General features: G+C 45.3%; 1 protein-coding gene across 1 annotated transcript; it reads left to right on the top strand.

The window, feature by feature from the left end:
* Window positions 1-12,892: 12,892 nt before the first annotated feature.
* Window positions 12,893-13,549, top strand: LOC123042019 (uncharacterized). Its single transcript, XM_044464550.1, has one exon. The coding sequence runs from the start codon at window positions 12,993-12,995 to the stop codon at window positions 13,323-13,325; it is 333 nt and encodes a 110-aa protein (XP_044320485.1). The 5' UTR covers window positions 12,893-12,992; the 3' UTR covers window positions 13,326-13,549.
* The last annotated feature ends 4,024 nt before the right edge of the window (window positions 13,550-17,573 follow it).

Raw genomic sequence — 17,573 nt, 5'->3', positions numbered from 1 at the left:
GTGTTTGCATACTTCGGCTACGACACACTTTCCCTTATTGCTGTCAGCCATGTTTTCTTGGACCTCGGCTTGTCGGCACTAATATATACATACCGAGCATCAGGAATGATATTCTTGTCTTAGATTTTGGATCCTCAAGATTCTCAACAATTCCGTCCCTACATGGGGTGGAGTATGGCGAGATGAACGCCTAGTTATCGCCTGATGATGATGATTCCAGAGTATATCTCATTCATTCCAGGAATTTTCAACTTTGCATCAGGCTATGCAATGGGGACAACTGGTTGCTGGTGGACGTCATTTGATTGCAAGAGATGTATGCTAATTTGAGGATGTCAGATCATACCGTTGAGGATGATGATACTGTCTAGATAAACAGGGTGGGGAAGAATGTTGAGTTGGGTTCTTGTAGATTGGTCGCTCTGTACTATACTTGGATATTAAGTTCAAGATCATGCGTAGTGTGTACAATATGAGAGTAAATTATCATTTTTGCTTGGTGTTTGTTCTATAACGATGATCTGGCCTCACACATTCCTTGTGCTCAGGATGATCCTTCAAGGTTTACCTTTTGGCCTTTTGGTTATGCTACTATAATTTATATTTGTGTGATCGTAACAAAAGTGTAGAAGAGGAACATGTGTAGTCATAAACTCATAATAATATGGGTGTTCCACTGGAGGATGAGGGTGTCCCCTGTGCATGGGTGCAAGGTTGGCGAGCTGAGAAGGAGATGGGGAAGTCGAGGTGGATAAGAGAAATGAGAGGAGTAGGGTTTGGCTTTTATGTCGCAGATTGTTAACACTTTGGAATGCTGCTACGGGATAGAACTAATTCTCCATTTCTTTATGTTCGATCAATTTACATTGGATTTCAATTATGAATCATTCATAATTATAAGATGTGTTTCAATGATGAATCATACATTTTATGTTGGGGGATGTAGTAATTTCAAAAAAATTCCTACGCACACGCAAGATCATGTTGATGGCATAGCAACGAGAGGGGAGAGTGTATGTCCACGTACCCTCGTAGACCGTTAGCGGAAGCGTTATGACAACGTGGTTGATGTAGTCGTACGTCTTCACGATCCGACCGATCCAAGCTCCGAACGTACGGCGCCTCCGAGTTCAGCACACGTTCAGCTCGATGACGATCTCCGGACTCCAATCCAGCAGAGCGTCGGGGATGAGTTCCGTCAGCACGACGGCGTGGTGACGGTGATGATGTTCTACCGGCGCAGGGCTCTGCCTAAACTCCGCGACGATATGACCGAGGTGAAATATGGTGGAGGGGGCACCGCACACGGCTAAGGAACGATTCGTAGATCAACTTGTGTGTCTTTGGGGTGCCCCCCCGCCCCTGTATATAAAGGAGCCAGGGGGGAGGAGGGGGCCGGCCAAGGAGGGCGCGCCAAGGGGGGAGTCCTACTCCCACCGGGAGTAGGACTCTCTTCTTTCCAAGTAGGAGTAGGAGAAGGGGGGAAAGAGGAGGAAGAGGGGAAGGAAGGGGGGGTGGGAGTAGGACTCTCTTCTTTCCAAGTAGGAGTAGGAGAAGGGGGGAAAGAGGAGGAAGAGGGGAAGGAAAGGGGGGGGGCGCCGCCCCCCTTCCCTTGTCCTATTCGGACCAGGAAGGGGAGGGGCGCGCGGCCCCCTCCTACCTCCTTTTCTCTTCTCCCTCGAGGCCCATGTAGGCCCAACAACCCCCCGGGGGGTTCCGGTAACCTCCCGGTACTCCGGTAAAATGCCGATTTCACCCGGAACCATTCCGATGTCCAAACATAGGCTTCCAATATATCAATCTTTATGTCTCGACCATTTCGAGACTCCTCGTCATGTCCGTGATCACATCCGGGACTCCGAACAAACTTCAGTACATCAAAACTTATAAACTCATAATAAAACTGTCATCGTAACGTTAAGCGTGCGGACCCTACGGGTTCGAGAACTATGTAGACATGACCTAGAACTATTCTCGGTCAATAACCAATAGCGGGACCTGGATGCCCATATTGGTTCCTACATATTCTACGAAGATCTTTATCGATCAAACCGCATAACAACATGCGTTGTTCCCTTTGTCATCGGTATGTTACTTGCCCGAGATTTGATCGTCGGTATCCAATACCTAGTTCAATCTCGTTACCGGCAAGTCTCTTTACTCGTTCCGTAGTGCATCATCCCGTAACCAACTCATTTGGTTACATTGCTTGCAAGGCTTATAATGATGTGCATTACCGAGAGGGCCCAGAGATACCTCTCCGACAATCGGAGTGACAAAACCTAATCTCGAAATACGCCAACTCAACATGTACCTTCGGAGACACCTGTAGTACTCCTTTATAATCACCCAGTTATGTTGTGACGTTTGGTAGTACCCAAAGTGTTCCTCCGGTAAACGGGAGTTGCATAATTCTCATAGTTACAGAAACATGTATAAGTCATGAAGAAAGCAATAGCAATATACTAAACGATCAAGTGCTAGGCTAACGGAATGGGTCATGTCAATCACATCATTCTCCTAATGATGTGATCCCACTAATCAAATGACAACACATGTCTATGGTTAGGAAACATAACCATCTTTGATTGATGAGCTAGTCAAGTAGAGGCATACTAGTGACTATATGTTTGTCTATGTATTCACACATGTATCATGTTTCCGGTTAATACAATTCTAGCATGAATAATAAACATTTATCATGATATGAGGAAATAAATAATAACTTTATTATTGCCTCTAGGGCATATTTCCTTCAGTCTCCCACTTGCACTAGAGTCAATAATGTAGATTACATAGTAATGATTCTAACACCCATGGAGTCTTGGTGCTGATCATGTTTTGCTCGTGAGAGAGGCTTAGTCAACGGGTCTGCAACATTCAGATCCGTATGTATCTTGCAAATCTCTATGTCTCCCACTTGGACTTGGTCCCGAATGGAATTGAAGCGTCTCTTGATGTGCTTGGTCCTCTTGTGAAATCTGGATTCCTTTGCCAAGGCAATTGCACCAGTATTGTCACAGAAGATTTTCATTTGTCCCGATGCACTAGGTATGACACCTAGATCGGAAATGAATTCCTTCATCCAGACTCCTTCATTTGCTGCTTCAGAAGCAGCTATGTACTCCGCTTCACATGTAGATCCCGCCACGACGCTTTGTTTAGAACTGCACCAACTTACAGCTCCACCGTTTAATAAAAACACGTATCCGGTTTGCGATTTAGAATCATCCGGATCAGTGTCAAAGCTTGCATCGACGTAACCATTTACGACTAGCTCCTTGTCACCTCCATATACGAGAAACATATCCTTAGTCCTTTTCAGGTATTTCAGGATGTTCTTGACCGCTGTCCAGTGATCCACTCCTGGATTACTTTGGTACCTTCCTGCCAAGCTTATCGCTAAGCATACATCAGGTCTGGTACACAGCATTGCATACATGATAGAGCCTATGGCTGAAGCATAGGGAACATCTTTCATTTTCTCTCTATCTTCTGCTGTGGTCGGGCATTGAGTTTGACTCAACTTCACACCTTGTAGCACGGGCAAGAACCCTTTCTTTGCCTGATCCATTTAGAACTTTTTCAAAATTTTGTCAAGGTATGTGCTTTGTGAAAGTCCTATTAAGCGTCTTGATCTATCTCTATAGATCTTGATGCCCAATATGTAAGCAGCTTCACCGAGGTCTTTCATTGAAAAAAACTTTTATTCAAGTATCCCTTTATGCTATCCAGAAATTCTATATCATTTCCAATTAATAATATGTCATCTACATATAATATCAGAAATGCTACAGAGCTCCCACTCACTTTCTTGTAAATACAGGCTTCTCCAAAAGTCTGTATAAAACCATATGCTTTGATCACACTATCAAAACGTTTATTCCAACTCCGAGATGCTTGCACCAGTCCATAAATGGATCGCTGGAGCTTGCATACTTTGTTAGCACCTTTTGGATCAACAAAACCTTCTGGCTGCATCATATACAACTCTTCTTCCAGAAATCCATTCAAGAATGCAGTTTTGACATCCATTTGCCAAATTTCATAATCATGAAATGCAGCAATAGCTAACATGATTCGGACAGACTTAAGCATCGCTATGGGTGAGAAAGTCTCATCGTAGTCAACCCCTTGAACTTGTCGAAAACCTTTCGCAACAAGTCGAGCTTTATAGACAGTTACATTACCATCAGCGTCAGTCTTCTTCTTAAAGATCCATTTATTCTCAATGGCTTGCCGATCATCGGGCAAGTCAACCAAAGTCCATACTTTGTTTTCATACATGGATCCCATCTCAGATTTCATGGCCTCAAGCCATTTTGCGGAATCTGGGCTCATCATCACTTCCTCATAGTTCGTAGGTTCATCATGGTCAAGTAACATGACTTTCAGAATAGGATTACCATACCACTCTGGTGCGAATATTACTCTGGTAGACCTACAAGGTTCAGTAGAAACTTGTTCTGAAGTTTCATGATCAATATCATTAGCTTCCTCACTAATTGGTGTAGTTTTCACAGGAACCGGTTCTTGTGATGAACTACTTTCCAATAAGGGAGTAGATACAGTTATCTCATCAAGTTCTACTTTCCTCCCACTCACTTCTTTCGAGAGAAACTCCTTCTCTAGAAAGGATCCATTCTTAGCAACGAATGTCTTGCCTTCGGATCTATGATTGAAGGTGTACCCAACAGTTTCCTTTGGGTATTCTATGAAGACGCACTTCTCCAATTTGGGTTCGAGCTTATCAGGTTGAAAACCTTTTTATATAAGCATCGCAACTCCAAACTTTAAGAAACGACAGCTTAGGTTTACTGCTAAACCATAGTTCATACGGTGTTGTCTCAACGGATTTAGATGGTGCCCTTTTTAAACGTGAATGCAGCTGTCTCTAATGCACAACCCCAAAACGATAGTGGTAAAACCGATAAGAGACATCATAGATCGCACCATATCCAATAAAGTGCGGTTACGACGTTCGGACACACCATAACATTGTGGTGTTCCAGGTGGCGTGAGCTGTGAAACTATTCCACATTGTTTTAATTGAAGACCAAACTCGTAACTCAAATATTTGTCTCCGCGATCAAATCACAGAAACTTTATTTTCTTGTTACGATGATTCTCCACTTCACTCTGAAATTCTTTGAACCTTTCAACTATTTCAGACTTATGTTTCATCAAGTAGATATACCCATATCTTCTCAAATCATCTTGTGAAGGTCAGAAAATAACGATACTTGCCACGAGCATCAACACTCATTGGATCGCATACATCGGTATGTATTATTTCCAATAAGTCAGCAGCATGTTCCATTGTTCCGGAGAACGGAGTTTTAGTCATCTTGCCCAAAAGGCACGGTTCGCAAGCATCAAATGATTCATAACCAAGTGATTCCGAAAATCCATCTTTATGGAGTATCTTCATGCGCTTTACACCGATATGACCCAAACGGCAGTGCCACAAATAAGTTGCACTATCATTATTAACTTCGCATCTTTTGGTTTCAATATTATGAATATGTGTATCACTATGATCGAGATCAAATGAACCATTTTCATTGGGTGTGTAACCATATAAGGTTTTATTCATGTAAACAGAACAACAGTTTATTCTCTTACTTAAATGAATAACCGTATTGCAATAAACACGATCAAATCATATTCATGCTCAACGCAAACACCAAATAACATTTATTTAGGTTCAACACTAATCCCGAAAGTATAGGGAGTGCGCGATGATGATCATATCAATCTTGGAACCACTTCCAACACACATTGTCACTTCACCCTTAACTAGTCTCTGTTTATTCTGCAACTCCCGTTTCGAGTTACTAATCTTAGCAACTGAACTAGTATCAAATACTCAGGGGCTACTATAAACACTAGTAAGGCACATCAATAACATGTATCAAATATACTTATGTTCACTTTGCCATCCTTCTTATCCGCCAATCACTTGGGGTATTTCCGCTTCCAGTGACCAATCCTTTCGCAGTAGAAGCACTTAGTCTCAGGCTTAGGACCAGAGTTGGGATTCTTCACTTGAGAAGCAACTCGCTTGCCGTTCTTCTTGAAGTTCCCCTTCTTCCCTTTGCCCTTTTCTTGAAACTAGTGGTCTTGTCTACCATCAACACTTGATGTTTTTCTTGATTTCTACCTTCATCGATTTTAGCATCACGAAGAGCTCGGGAATCGTTTTTGTCATCCCTTGCATTATAGTTCATCACGAAGTTCTACTAACTTGGTGGTGGTGACTAGAGAATTCTGTCAATCACTATCTTATCTGGAAGATTAACTCCCACTTGATTCAAGCGATTGTAGTACCCAGACAATCTGAGCACATGCTCACTAGTTGAGAGATTCTCCTCCATCTTTTAGCTATAGAACTTGTTGGAGACTTCATATCTCTCAACTCGGGTATTTGCTTGAAATATTAATCTTCAATTCCTGGAACATCTCATATGGTCCATGACGTTCAAAACGTCTTTGAAATCCCGATTCTAAGCCATAAAGCATGGTGCACAAAACTATCAAGTAGTCATCATATTGAGCTAGCCAAACGTTCATAACGTCTGCATCTGCTCCTGCAATAGGTCTGTCACCTAGTGGTGCATTAAGGACATAATTCTTCTGTGCAGCAATGAGGATAAACCTCAGATCACGGATCCAATCCGCATCGTTGCTACTAATATCTTTCAACTTTGCTTTCTCAAGGAACGCATTAAAATTCAACGGAACAACAGCACGAGCCATCTATCTACAACAAACATAGACAAGCAAAATACTATCAGGTACTAAGTTCATGATAAATTTAAGTTCAATTAATCATATTACTTAAGAACTCCCACTTAGACAGACATCTCTCTAGTCATCTAAGTGATCACGTGATCCAAATCAACTAAACCATAACCGATCATCACGTGAGATGGAGTAGTTTTCAATGGTGAACATCTTTATGTTGATCATATCTACTATATGATTCACGCTCGACCTTTCGGTCTCCGTGTTCCGAGGCCATATCTGCATATGCTAGGCTCGTCAAGTTTAACCTGAGTATTCTGCGTGTGCAAAAACTGGCTTGCACCCGTTGTAGATGGACGTAGAGCTTATCACACCCGATCATCATGTGGTGTCTGGGCACGCCGAACTTTGGCAACGGTGCATACTCAGTGAGAACACTTCTTGATAATTTTTAGTGAGAGATCATCTTAAAATGCTACCGTCAATCAAAGCAAGATAAGATGCATAAAGGATAAACATCACATGCAATCAATATAAGTGATATGATATGGCCATCATCATCTTGTGCTTGTGATCTCCATCTTCGAAGCACCATCGTGATCACCATCGTCACCGGCGCAACACCTTGATCTCCATCGTAGCATCGTTGTCGTTACGCCATCTATTGCTTCTACGACTATCGCTGCCGCTTAGAGATAAAGTAAAGCAATTACAGGGCTTTTGCATTTCATACAATAAAGCGACAACCATATGGCTCCTGCCAGTTGCCGATAACTTCGGTTACAAAACATGATCATCTCATACAATAAAATATAGCATCACGTCTTGACCATATCACATCACAACATGCCCTGCAAAAACAAGTTAGATGTCCTCTACTTTGTTGTTGCAAATTTTACGCGGCTGCTACGGGATTTAGCAAGAACTGTTCTTACCTACGCATAAAAACCACAACGATAGTTCGTCAAGTTGGTGTTGTTTTAACCTTCGCAAGGACCGGGCGTAGCCACACTCGATTCAGCTCAAGTGAGAGAGACAGACACCCGCCAGCCACCTTTAAGCACAAGTGCTCGTAACGGTGAAACCAGTCTCGCGTAAGCGTACGCGTAATGTCGGTCCGGGCCGCTTCATCTCACAATACCGCCGAACCAAAGTATGACATGCTGGTAAGCAGTATGACTTGTATCGCCCACAACTCACTGTGTTCTACTCGTGCATATAACATCAAAGCATAAAACCTAGGCTCGGATGCCACTGTTGGGGAACGTAGTAATTTCAAAAAATTTCCTACGCACACGCAAGATCATGTTGATGGCATAGCAACGAGAGGGGAGAGTGTATGTCCACATACCCTCGTAGACTGTTAGAGGAAGCGTTATGACAACGCGGTTGATGTAGTCGTACGTCTTCATGATCCGACCGATCCAAGCTCCGAACGTACGGCGCCTCCGAGTTCAGCACACGTTCAGCTCGATGACGATCTCCGGGCTCCAATCCAGCAGAGCGTCGAGGATGAGTTCCGTCAGCACGACGACATGGTGACGGTGATGATGTTCTACCGGCGCAGGGCTTTGCCTAAACTCCGTGACGATATGACCGAGGTGGAATATGGTGGAGGGGGGCACCGCACACGGCTAAGGAACGATCCGTAGATCAACTTGTGTGTCTTTGGGGTGCCCCCCCGCCCCCGTATATAAAGGAGCCAGGGGGGAGGAGGCGGCCGGGCAAGGAGGGCGCGCCAAGGGGGGAGTCCTACTCCCACCGGGAGTAGGACTCCCTTCTTTCCTAGTAGGAGTAGGAGAAGGGGGGAAAGAGGAGGAAGAGGGGAAGGAAAGGGGGGGGGGCGCCGCCCCCCTTCCCTTGTCCTATTCGGACCAGGAAGGGGAGGGGCGCGCGGCCCCCTCCTACCTCCTTTTCTCTTCTCCCTCGAGGCCCATGTAGGCCCAACAACCCCCCGGGGGGTTCCGGTAACCTCCCGGTACTCCGGTAAAATGCCGATTTCACCCGGAACCATTCCGATGTCCAAACATAGGCTTCCAATATATCAATCTTTATGTCTCGACCATTTCGAGACTCCTCGTCATGTCCGTGATCACATCCGGGACTCCGAACAAACTTCAGTACATCAAAACTTATAAACTCATAATAAAACTGTCATCGTAACGTTAAGCGTGCGGACCCTACGGGTTCAAGAACTATGTAGACATGACCTAGAACTATTCTCGGTCAATAACCAATAGCGGGACCTGGATGCCCATATTGGTTCCTACATATTCTACGAAGATCTTTATCGATCAAACCGCATAACAACATGCGTTGTTCCCTTTGTCATCGGTATGTTACTTGCCCGAGATTTGATCGTCGGTATCCAATACCTAGTTCAATCTCGTTACCGGCAAGTCTCTTTACTCGTTCCGTAGTGCATCATCCCGTAACCAACTCATTTGGTTACATTGCTTGCAAGGCTTATAATGATGTGCATTACCGAGAGGGCCCAGAGATACCTCTCCGACAATCGGAGTGACAAAACCTAATCTCGAAATACGCCAACTCAACATGTACCTTCGGAGACACCTGTAGTACTCCTTTATAATCACCCAGTTACGTTGTGACGTTTGGTAGTACCCAAAGTGTTCCTCCGGTAAACGGGAGTTGCATAATTCTCATAGTTACAGGAACATGTATAAGTCATGAAGAAAGCAATAGCAATATACTAAACGATCAAGTGCTGGGCTAACGGAATGGGTCATGTCAATCACATCATTCTCCTAATGATGTGATCCCACTAATCAAATGACAACACATGTCTATGGTTAGGAAACATAACCATCTTTGATTGATGAGCTATTCAAGTAGAGACATACTAGTGACTATATGTTTGTCTATGTATTCACACATGTATCATGTTTCCGGTTAATACAATTCTAGCATGAATAATAAAAATTTATCATGATATGAGGAAATAAATAATAACTTTATTATTGCCTCTAGGGCATATTTCCTTCATTTTACACTAGCATGCTTGTGGTTATGCATGTTTTCTCTCGATTCAACTATTGAATTTACATTGGTTTATTGGGTTTCTTTTGCTTGTAGGCAGGAAAGTTGGGTCGAAAAGGGTGAATCAAAATTGTGAACACATTACACATGAGATCTGATAATGTGCTATGCTGGTTCCTCAGGTGAGGTACAATTATCTATTTTCTATGTGTATATTTTTGCCTTGGTTAATACATGATTTACTTTTTTAGTTTACTAGTGCATGAACTTGATTCATTTCTAAACTGTATGATTCTTACATCTCCAAAAATCATGCTTCAAGTTTCTCGAACATAACCCTATCATTATGGAATAAAACTCCTATTTACCTCCCAAAAAAAGGTTTCTTGAACATTTTTAGAGAAATGACAACTTCCATTATCTGGCTTTTATAGGAAGCCAAAGAAAAAACAAAGTTCTTTCATAAACCTCGCTCACCCATACTAGAAAAACCCAATTACGACAGTAAGCTCGATCAAAAGAAAAACCCTGGGATTTCAAATCTACTATTCGCCGATGACAGCCTTCTCTTTTTCAAAGCTTCAGTTGAAGAGGCCGAGAGGGTGAAACAAGTCCTAATTGATTTCCAAAAGGGCTCGGGACAACTTCTCAGTTTCAGCAAGTGTTCTTTACTCTTCAGTGAGCTATGCCCAGTGGAGGTCCAACAAGATGTCAAAATGGTGCTTGATATCATGGCCTCCACCTTTGAAAGCAAGTATTTAGGACTCCCCACGCCAGAAGGACGAATGAAAGATTCCATGTTCCAACCTATCATGGAGAGATTCATCAAGAGATGCTCAGATTGGTCTGAAAGATTTATGTCTCATGCAGCGAAAGAGGTTCTAGTTAAGTCAGTCCTCCAAGCCCTCCCAACTTACTGCATGGGGGTCTTTGAAATGACCCATGGTTTCTGCGAGAGATACGAGAAACTGATACGGGACTTCTGGTGGGGCGATGAAAATGGCCACAGGAAGGTTCATTGGATGTCCTGGGAGCGCATGATAAAGCCAAAAGGAGGAGGTGGCATCAGTTTTAAAGATATGAAGCTCTTCAACCAAGCACTGCTCGCACGACAAGCCTGGAGGTTGATTCTAAGGCCGGATAGCTTGTGCGCAAGAGTTCTTAAATCCAAGTACTACCCGTGTGGTGAACTATTGGATACGGTGTTTGCAACGAATGCCTCTCCGGTTTGGCGGGGAATTGAACATGGGCTTGAGCTTCTCAAGGCGGGTCTTGTTTGGAGGATCGGTAATGGAAGGAAGGTCAGCATTCAACGGGATCAATGGATCCCGCAGGAGGAAGGACTGAAACCTGCACAATTCATTCGGCGCTCCAGATTAAGATGGGTTAATCAGTTGATGAATGCCGACGACAGCGGTTGGAACTCGGAGTTAATCCATCAACTGTTTTTTAGTTTTGATGCCGAAGCGATTTGCAATATCAAAATCCCAGTATCTGAGGCGGAGGACATGGTGGCGTGACACTATGAGAAATCGGGTACCTTCACTGTCTGGAGTGCGTACAGACTGGCGGCATCTCTCCAAATCCAGGAAAACAGGCCAGCTTCGAGTTCCACAAATTCAGGCGATGACCGTAGCATCTGGGATATCATTTGGAAAGCCAAGGTCCCTGAAAAAATTAAGATTTTTGGGTGGAGAATAGCTACAAATACCTTACCGACCAAATTGAACAAATGGAAACGTACTCTAGAAGTTGACAACACCTGCAATATTTGTGGCAACGGAGAGGAAGATGAATATCATGCGGTAATTTCCTGTACAAAAAGTAAGGCCTTAAGAAGCGAAATGCGGAAAGTCTAGGATCTACCTAGTGAGACACTCTTTAGGTTCTCAGGGGAGGACTGGCTTCAGATCCTCCTAGGAACCTGCAATACGGAGATGGGGACTAAAACTATTCTGGTGCTGTGGAGGTGTTGGTTCCTGCGAGGTGATTGCATCCATAGTACGGGAAAGGAGTTGATCAGTAGATCGGCACACTTTCTGCAGCAATATGAGGAGGAACTGATCAGCTACAACGGGAAGTTTTTTTTCAGGAACAAAGGATAAACATGGCAGGGAGCATACAGTTCTTGTTTCGGCTGAGCAAGAACGACCTGTCTCTGACGCTGGTGTGGAGAAGTTACAGGACAAGGAACCTGATTCAGGTGTTGCAAAGCAGTGGTACCCCCCAGACAGCGAAACTGTCAAACTGAATACTGATGCTTCTTTCTTTGCTGACAACGGGATTTCTCATGTGGGTGCAGTGGCTCGCGATCACGGGGGATTCGTTCTCTTCTCGCTGTCCAAAGAAATTGTTCGCTGCTCTTCTGTGGAGGAAGCCGAGGCTCGTGCTCTGCTCTATGGACTGCAGAAATTGGCGATGCTATACAGAGAACCTGTCATCGCTGAGACTGACTGTTCATTCCTGGTGAAGGAACTACAACCTGATTCAGATAATCGATCAGCCTGTTTCTCAGTGCTACACGACATCAAGAAGGAGCTGCAGAAATTCCAAGGATCTCAGGTCATATATGCTAACCGTAAACAGAACAATATGGCGCATTGCCTCGCGGCAGAGCTAGGAGAATGGGCGACATGCAATGGATGGCGACTGTCCCGGGTGACCTGAAAGCAGTGCTAGCAGCCGACTGTATGTTGGCTCAAGAGTAATGTAATTTTGCTCTTTTCCCTAAAAAAAAGAAAAAAAGAAGAAGAACAACACAAGTCGCACGCAAGAAAGCTGAAGAACAAAGACAAATGTTGTCTCTTTGTGGAATTTTTCTTAATATCACTTCTTATCCAGTAACCTGATAGCTCTATCAGCAGTTTCATTAAACTGAACATCTTCCAGATCACCAAGCAGGTTAGCATAGTATCGGCGGTGCGGCCGCACAGGCCCAACGTTATGGAGCTGCCGGGCTGCCAGTTTGCCACCTCAAGCCGCGACGTGCAGCTCCCGATGCTCTGGCATCGCCGCATGCGCGCCACCAGCCACCCCGCAGCTGACGTGCTGCCAGGCGAGAGGACGCCGCTCGCGCCCGGCAAGAAACCAAACTCCACCGCCGCCGCTCCGAGCAATCAGCGCCCATAAATCCACCACACCCAAGAGCCACACAAGCAAGACAGCCGCCGAAGAACTATATCCACACGACCAGACACCCGCACGCGACGCACGAGGCAGCCATTGGAGGAGCGGCACACTACACGATGCAGACGGCGAAGGTGAGGGCCAAGGACATGGTGAGCTCGGCCCAGGAGAAAGCGAAGGAGGGATCGGCCGAGGTGCAGGGCAAGGCGGGCAAAGCCGCGGCGACCACGCACGGCGAGAAGGAGATGGCCAAGGAGGAGGAGCGCGCGCACAAGGCCCAGGCCGACGCGCAGAAGCACCAGGAGAAGGCCGAGCACCGCGCCAAAGCGGCCGCGGGATGCCACGGCACGGCTGGGACGCACGGCCACCACGGCCCCGTCGGCACCCCTGTGGCCCCTGACCCCGCGTACCCGGCCAGCGGCTGGCACCCGGCGGCGGAGAAGTACATCTAGAGATGGCCACGGGAGCAGGATGCCCGTCAGTCAGGATGGCCATGGGAGCAATGTTTTAAATAGTGGGCTACGCCAAATAGCGGCGGACCTCATAATCAGCTATAGCGGGCTATAACGGGTTGTTTATACCTGAGACCCTTATGTACTCTGAGACCATTTAAGGCCTTGTACAATGGGAGGTGCTTATGAGAGGTGTTTAGAGAAATAAACCAGGATTTTCTTAAGCACCGGTGCTTATTTGTACCGGATAGACGCTTAACTAAGCGTCTCTCCTCTAGAAATAAGCACCGGTGCTTCAGAAAAATCCGGTTTATTTTTCTAAGCATCTCTCTAAGCACCTTTTATTGTGCCTAACGCTACCCTGCTGAAAAGGTATGAGACTCATAAGTACTCCCTCCTTTTTTTTACTCCGCATATAAAATTTGGTCAAAGTCAAATTACATAAAGTTTGACCAAATTTATATAAAAAAAATATAAACATCTACAATACTAAAACTATATAGTATGATAATATGTTTCATAGAGGATCTGACAATATTGATTTCATATTATAAATGTTTATATTTTTTAATATAAAATTAGTCAAACTTTATAAAGATTGACTTTGACCAAACCTTATATGCGGACTAAAAAAAAATAGAGGGAGTAGTTGGTTCACGAGCGTATCATGTTGTAAACGGTGCCTTCGATGTTCTAGTTTGAGTGTTGTATGAAGTTCGATTTCGTATGTTGACGGTAGCTCTTCCTTAGGGCATCTCCACCACACCCTGAAAAACACTATGCGGACCTTAATTGTCTGCGAACGTGTTCTTGTGTTCGTTATTTTGTAAATCGGACAGACATCAGGGGAGATTTGGAGTTCTTGTGTTTGTTTTCCCGCAAATTGGCCACTAGACGTCCGGACGGTCATCACCGAACTCTAAAACCTTGTCCTAATTCTTGTGTTCATTTTTCCGCAAATCGAACCCACAAATTAGGACAGCTTTGTTAGCATTTGGACAGTCGTCTCGCATGTTTCCCCGCAAATCAAACGCTCAAATTAGGGAAGACCAGACAAATTAGGAAAGGTTTGCGGCAGATCGTCGTCTTGTACGCACCTCGCTGTCACGCTCGTCACGCCAAACTCTAAAATCTGTTTCCGCCAAAACCCTCTTCCATGTTTTCATCACGTACGCGCCTGGCCGTCACATCCGCCACGCCAAACTTTAAAACCCTCTTCCATGTTTCCATCATGCCCTCTTCCATGTTTTTGTTATGCCCGCCACGCCAAACTCTAAAACCATCTTCCATGTAAAATAGTTGCCGCTAAGACCCTCTTCTATGTTTTTGTCATATGCCCGCCACGCCAAACTCTAAAACCATCTTCCATGTGAAACAGTTGCCGCTAAAACCCTATTCTATGTTTTTGTCATATGCCCGCCACGCCAAACTCTAAAACCCTCTTTCATGCGAAACAGTTGTCGCCACATTATTTCATGCCGGTAGGCCGCTCCAGCGGGGCGCATTGCACGGTTCAATGCCAGCACGGTGGTCGAGAAGCCTACTCCCGACGGGTGTGTTGCACGGTTCAATGGCAGCACGGTGGCCGAGAAGCCTACTCCCGACGGGTGTGTTGTATTGAAGCCAACTGCCCGCCCGCCCGCCCGTTCACCTTGCCGCGACTACTTATGCATGGCCCCGACACCGTGCATATCACATATCTTTTCTTCTCTGCTCACCACCGCTCTGTTCACTGCTATCGACCTTCTTATCTTTTAAATGACAATGCCGGAGTCTTGGTTCTCCGTGCGGATCTTCTTCCGGATCCATATCGTGGCGCCGACAGTGCCCTGCTCCTTCTGGAAGGAAGAGGTCATCCTTTACTCCAACGATGAGGAGGAGTAGGAGCCGCAGCACACATGCCTCCTCGTCGAGGCAGGAACAACCGACAAGTACTAGGCGCACCTGGAGCTCCTCCTTGAGAGGTCGCTCAAGGACCGTGTTTCGGTGCCGCCCTCGCCGCCTCTCCACCGCGTCAAGGGGGAACTGGTGTCGTCGTCTCTCACGCGCGTCAAGGTGGAGCCTCCCTTCCCCCGGCGCAACGGTGATGTCCAAATCGGATGTGGCATAAAGGAGTAGCCGGTGTCGCCGCCGCATAGCCAGTACGCCCGCATTGCTAAGCCGAATATGACAGCCAATATCCCCGCCAACGATGACATGGACTCTGCCGGAGGTGGATCTCCTGACTACTAGACATGTTGCTCCACCTACCCCTTTGTTGGTCACGATATCAACCTTCCACCTCCTAGGTCAGCACCTCATACACTTTGTCGTTGATGACTTACACACAGATGTGGAAGATACTATGCCGCCACTGGAGTCCTCGACTCCGGGGCCTACAGGCACCACAGTGCCTGGCAACGAAGAAACACGGGATGAAGACAATACCACTCGGTGTCCGTCGCCCTCCTACCTTCGTCGCGCCGGCCAGAAAAATTTAGGTGCCTACCTAGTCTGACCCACTCAGAGATTTGCCGATGAAGTAAAAGTACCCTCCTTCATTGTTTATATTTCAATTGGTTTGATTAAATGCAATGTGATTGTGAAAGAATAGTGGCAATTGTGCAATGTTTGTTTTAGTGACGAGTCAGTGCATTTGGGAGGATCGACAATCAGTGGTGAATCATTACTAAATAGTATGATGAGTGATTCTGTGGTGATCAATGATTTCGATCTTGATGGTGCATTAGTAGAAAACTTTGAACAATTGGATACAAAGGGCAAAGATACAGATTTTATCCAGTCCAACCCTCTAAATCATCATGGAATAAAGCAATTTGACCGCAAACTACACCACAGAAGAGGACGGTGCTCTTATGAGGGGTTCAAGAGATCACTCTTGATGTTGTCATCGAGAAATATCAAGCGAGTCCAAATAATTGGAGGTGCGTCAAGGAGCATTTCCATCAACACCTTGAGCATAAATCAAAACCCACCCTAAAATCTCTTACAAACCGATGAATGTGATTCAAGAGATGTGCAACTGTTGGGCGGGTTGCTTGGAGACCAAGTGAGGCACGCTCCTCCTAGAAGTGCCACCATTGACCAATATGTGAGCACTCTTGTTATTTTCTATTACCACATTTACATCACATTGAGCATTTTGAGCATTCTATGTTGTAGGGTAATATAGCCCAAGAGAGGTATCGACAAATGGCCAAGTCGAAGGGCAAATTGTTTGGCCTCCAACATTGTTTGAAGGTGTTGGAAGGCAACAAAAAATAGAAATCAAGGAATAACGAGGCTCCTACAAAAACATGGGAAGTCAAGGCACACAATTCCTCTCTAAAATTGGATGGCTACGAGGAAGATTAAGGTGATGGGGAGGAAAGAGTTCCTAGAAGTCCCACTTCGATGTCTACCATGAGTCGGCCCGACAGGAGGAAGTGAGTAAAGGAGATGCTCAAGAGATAAGGTGAAGTGGAGCCGATGAAAAGAAAGATCAATGAGTTGATGAGGTCAATAAATGAGTACGCAAAGAAGAATAAGTAAGAAAATGTGGAGATGGAGGAGCAGCTACAATAGAGGAGGGCGATGTGAGATGTCATGTAGGAAAGCACAAGGCAGAAGGAAGATATGAAGGCGTGCTTAAAATTGAGGAGGAATTGTTGATGCAAGCTTGAATATCCGAGGAGAACTGATTTATCATGTTGGATCTGAATACCATGGATCCAATGGAAACATCATTCTAGGAGTTCAAGCGAGCGGATATCATGTGTTCTAGGATGGGATGGAAGGACGGTGCACACATGGGAGGAGGGCAAGGTGCACATACTGGAGGAGGGAACGGTGAGGAGGTCAAGGTGCGCATACCAGAGGAGAGGAGGTTGCACACGCCGGAGGATGGACAGCGCACAGCCCGAAGAAGGGGAGGGTGCACGCGCCCCTACATCAACATGTGATTTGTCCATAGAAGTATGCTTCAGTACCCTTATCCCCTTTAAATTTTTAAAAAAGGTAAATGTGTACTATATTAGTGTAAAAAACGCTTTTATATTATAGGACGGAGGGAGCACACAACATACTAATTAGTGTTTGTATAGTGTTTAAAATGACATGTGTTGTCATGTCCAATCCAAATCCAAACCAGGGCCTGATCCAGTCCTAGGTCGTTTGATGTACAAACTTGTACGTGGATACGTAGGACTATCCCTTAGAAGGAGAGAATGTGTCCTGCAACAGTTGCCCACTCATCCCGCTAGACAGGCA

The sequence above is a fragment of the Triticum aestivum genome, chromosome 2B (genome assembly GCF_018294505.1).
Source record: "Triticum aestivum cultivar Chinese Spring chromosome 2B, IWGSC CS RefSeq v2.1, whole genome shotgun sequence".
Taxonomy (NCBI): domain Eukaryota; kingdom Viridiplantae; phylum Streptophyta; class Magnoliopsida; order Poales; family Poaceae; genus Triticum; species Triticum aestivum.
The sequence above is the reverse complement of the archived record's forward strand: the minus strand, read 5'-3'. Positions and strand labels throughout refer to the sequence as shown.

Coding starts and splice junctions, on each gene's coding strand:
- LOC123042019 (XM_044464550.1), top strand. CDS start 12,993: ATGCAGACGGCGAAGGTGAGGGCCAAGGACATGGTGAGCTCGGCCCAG.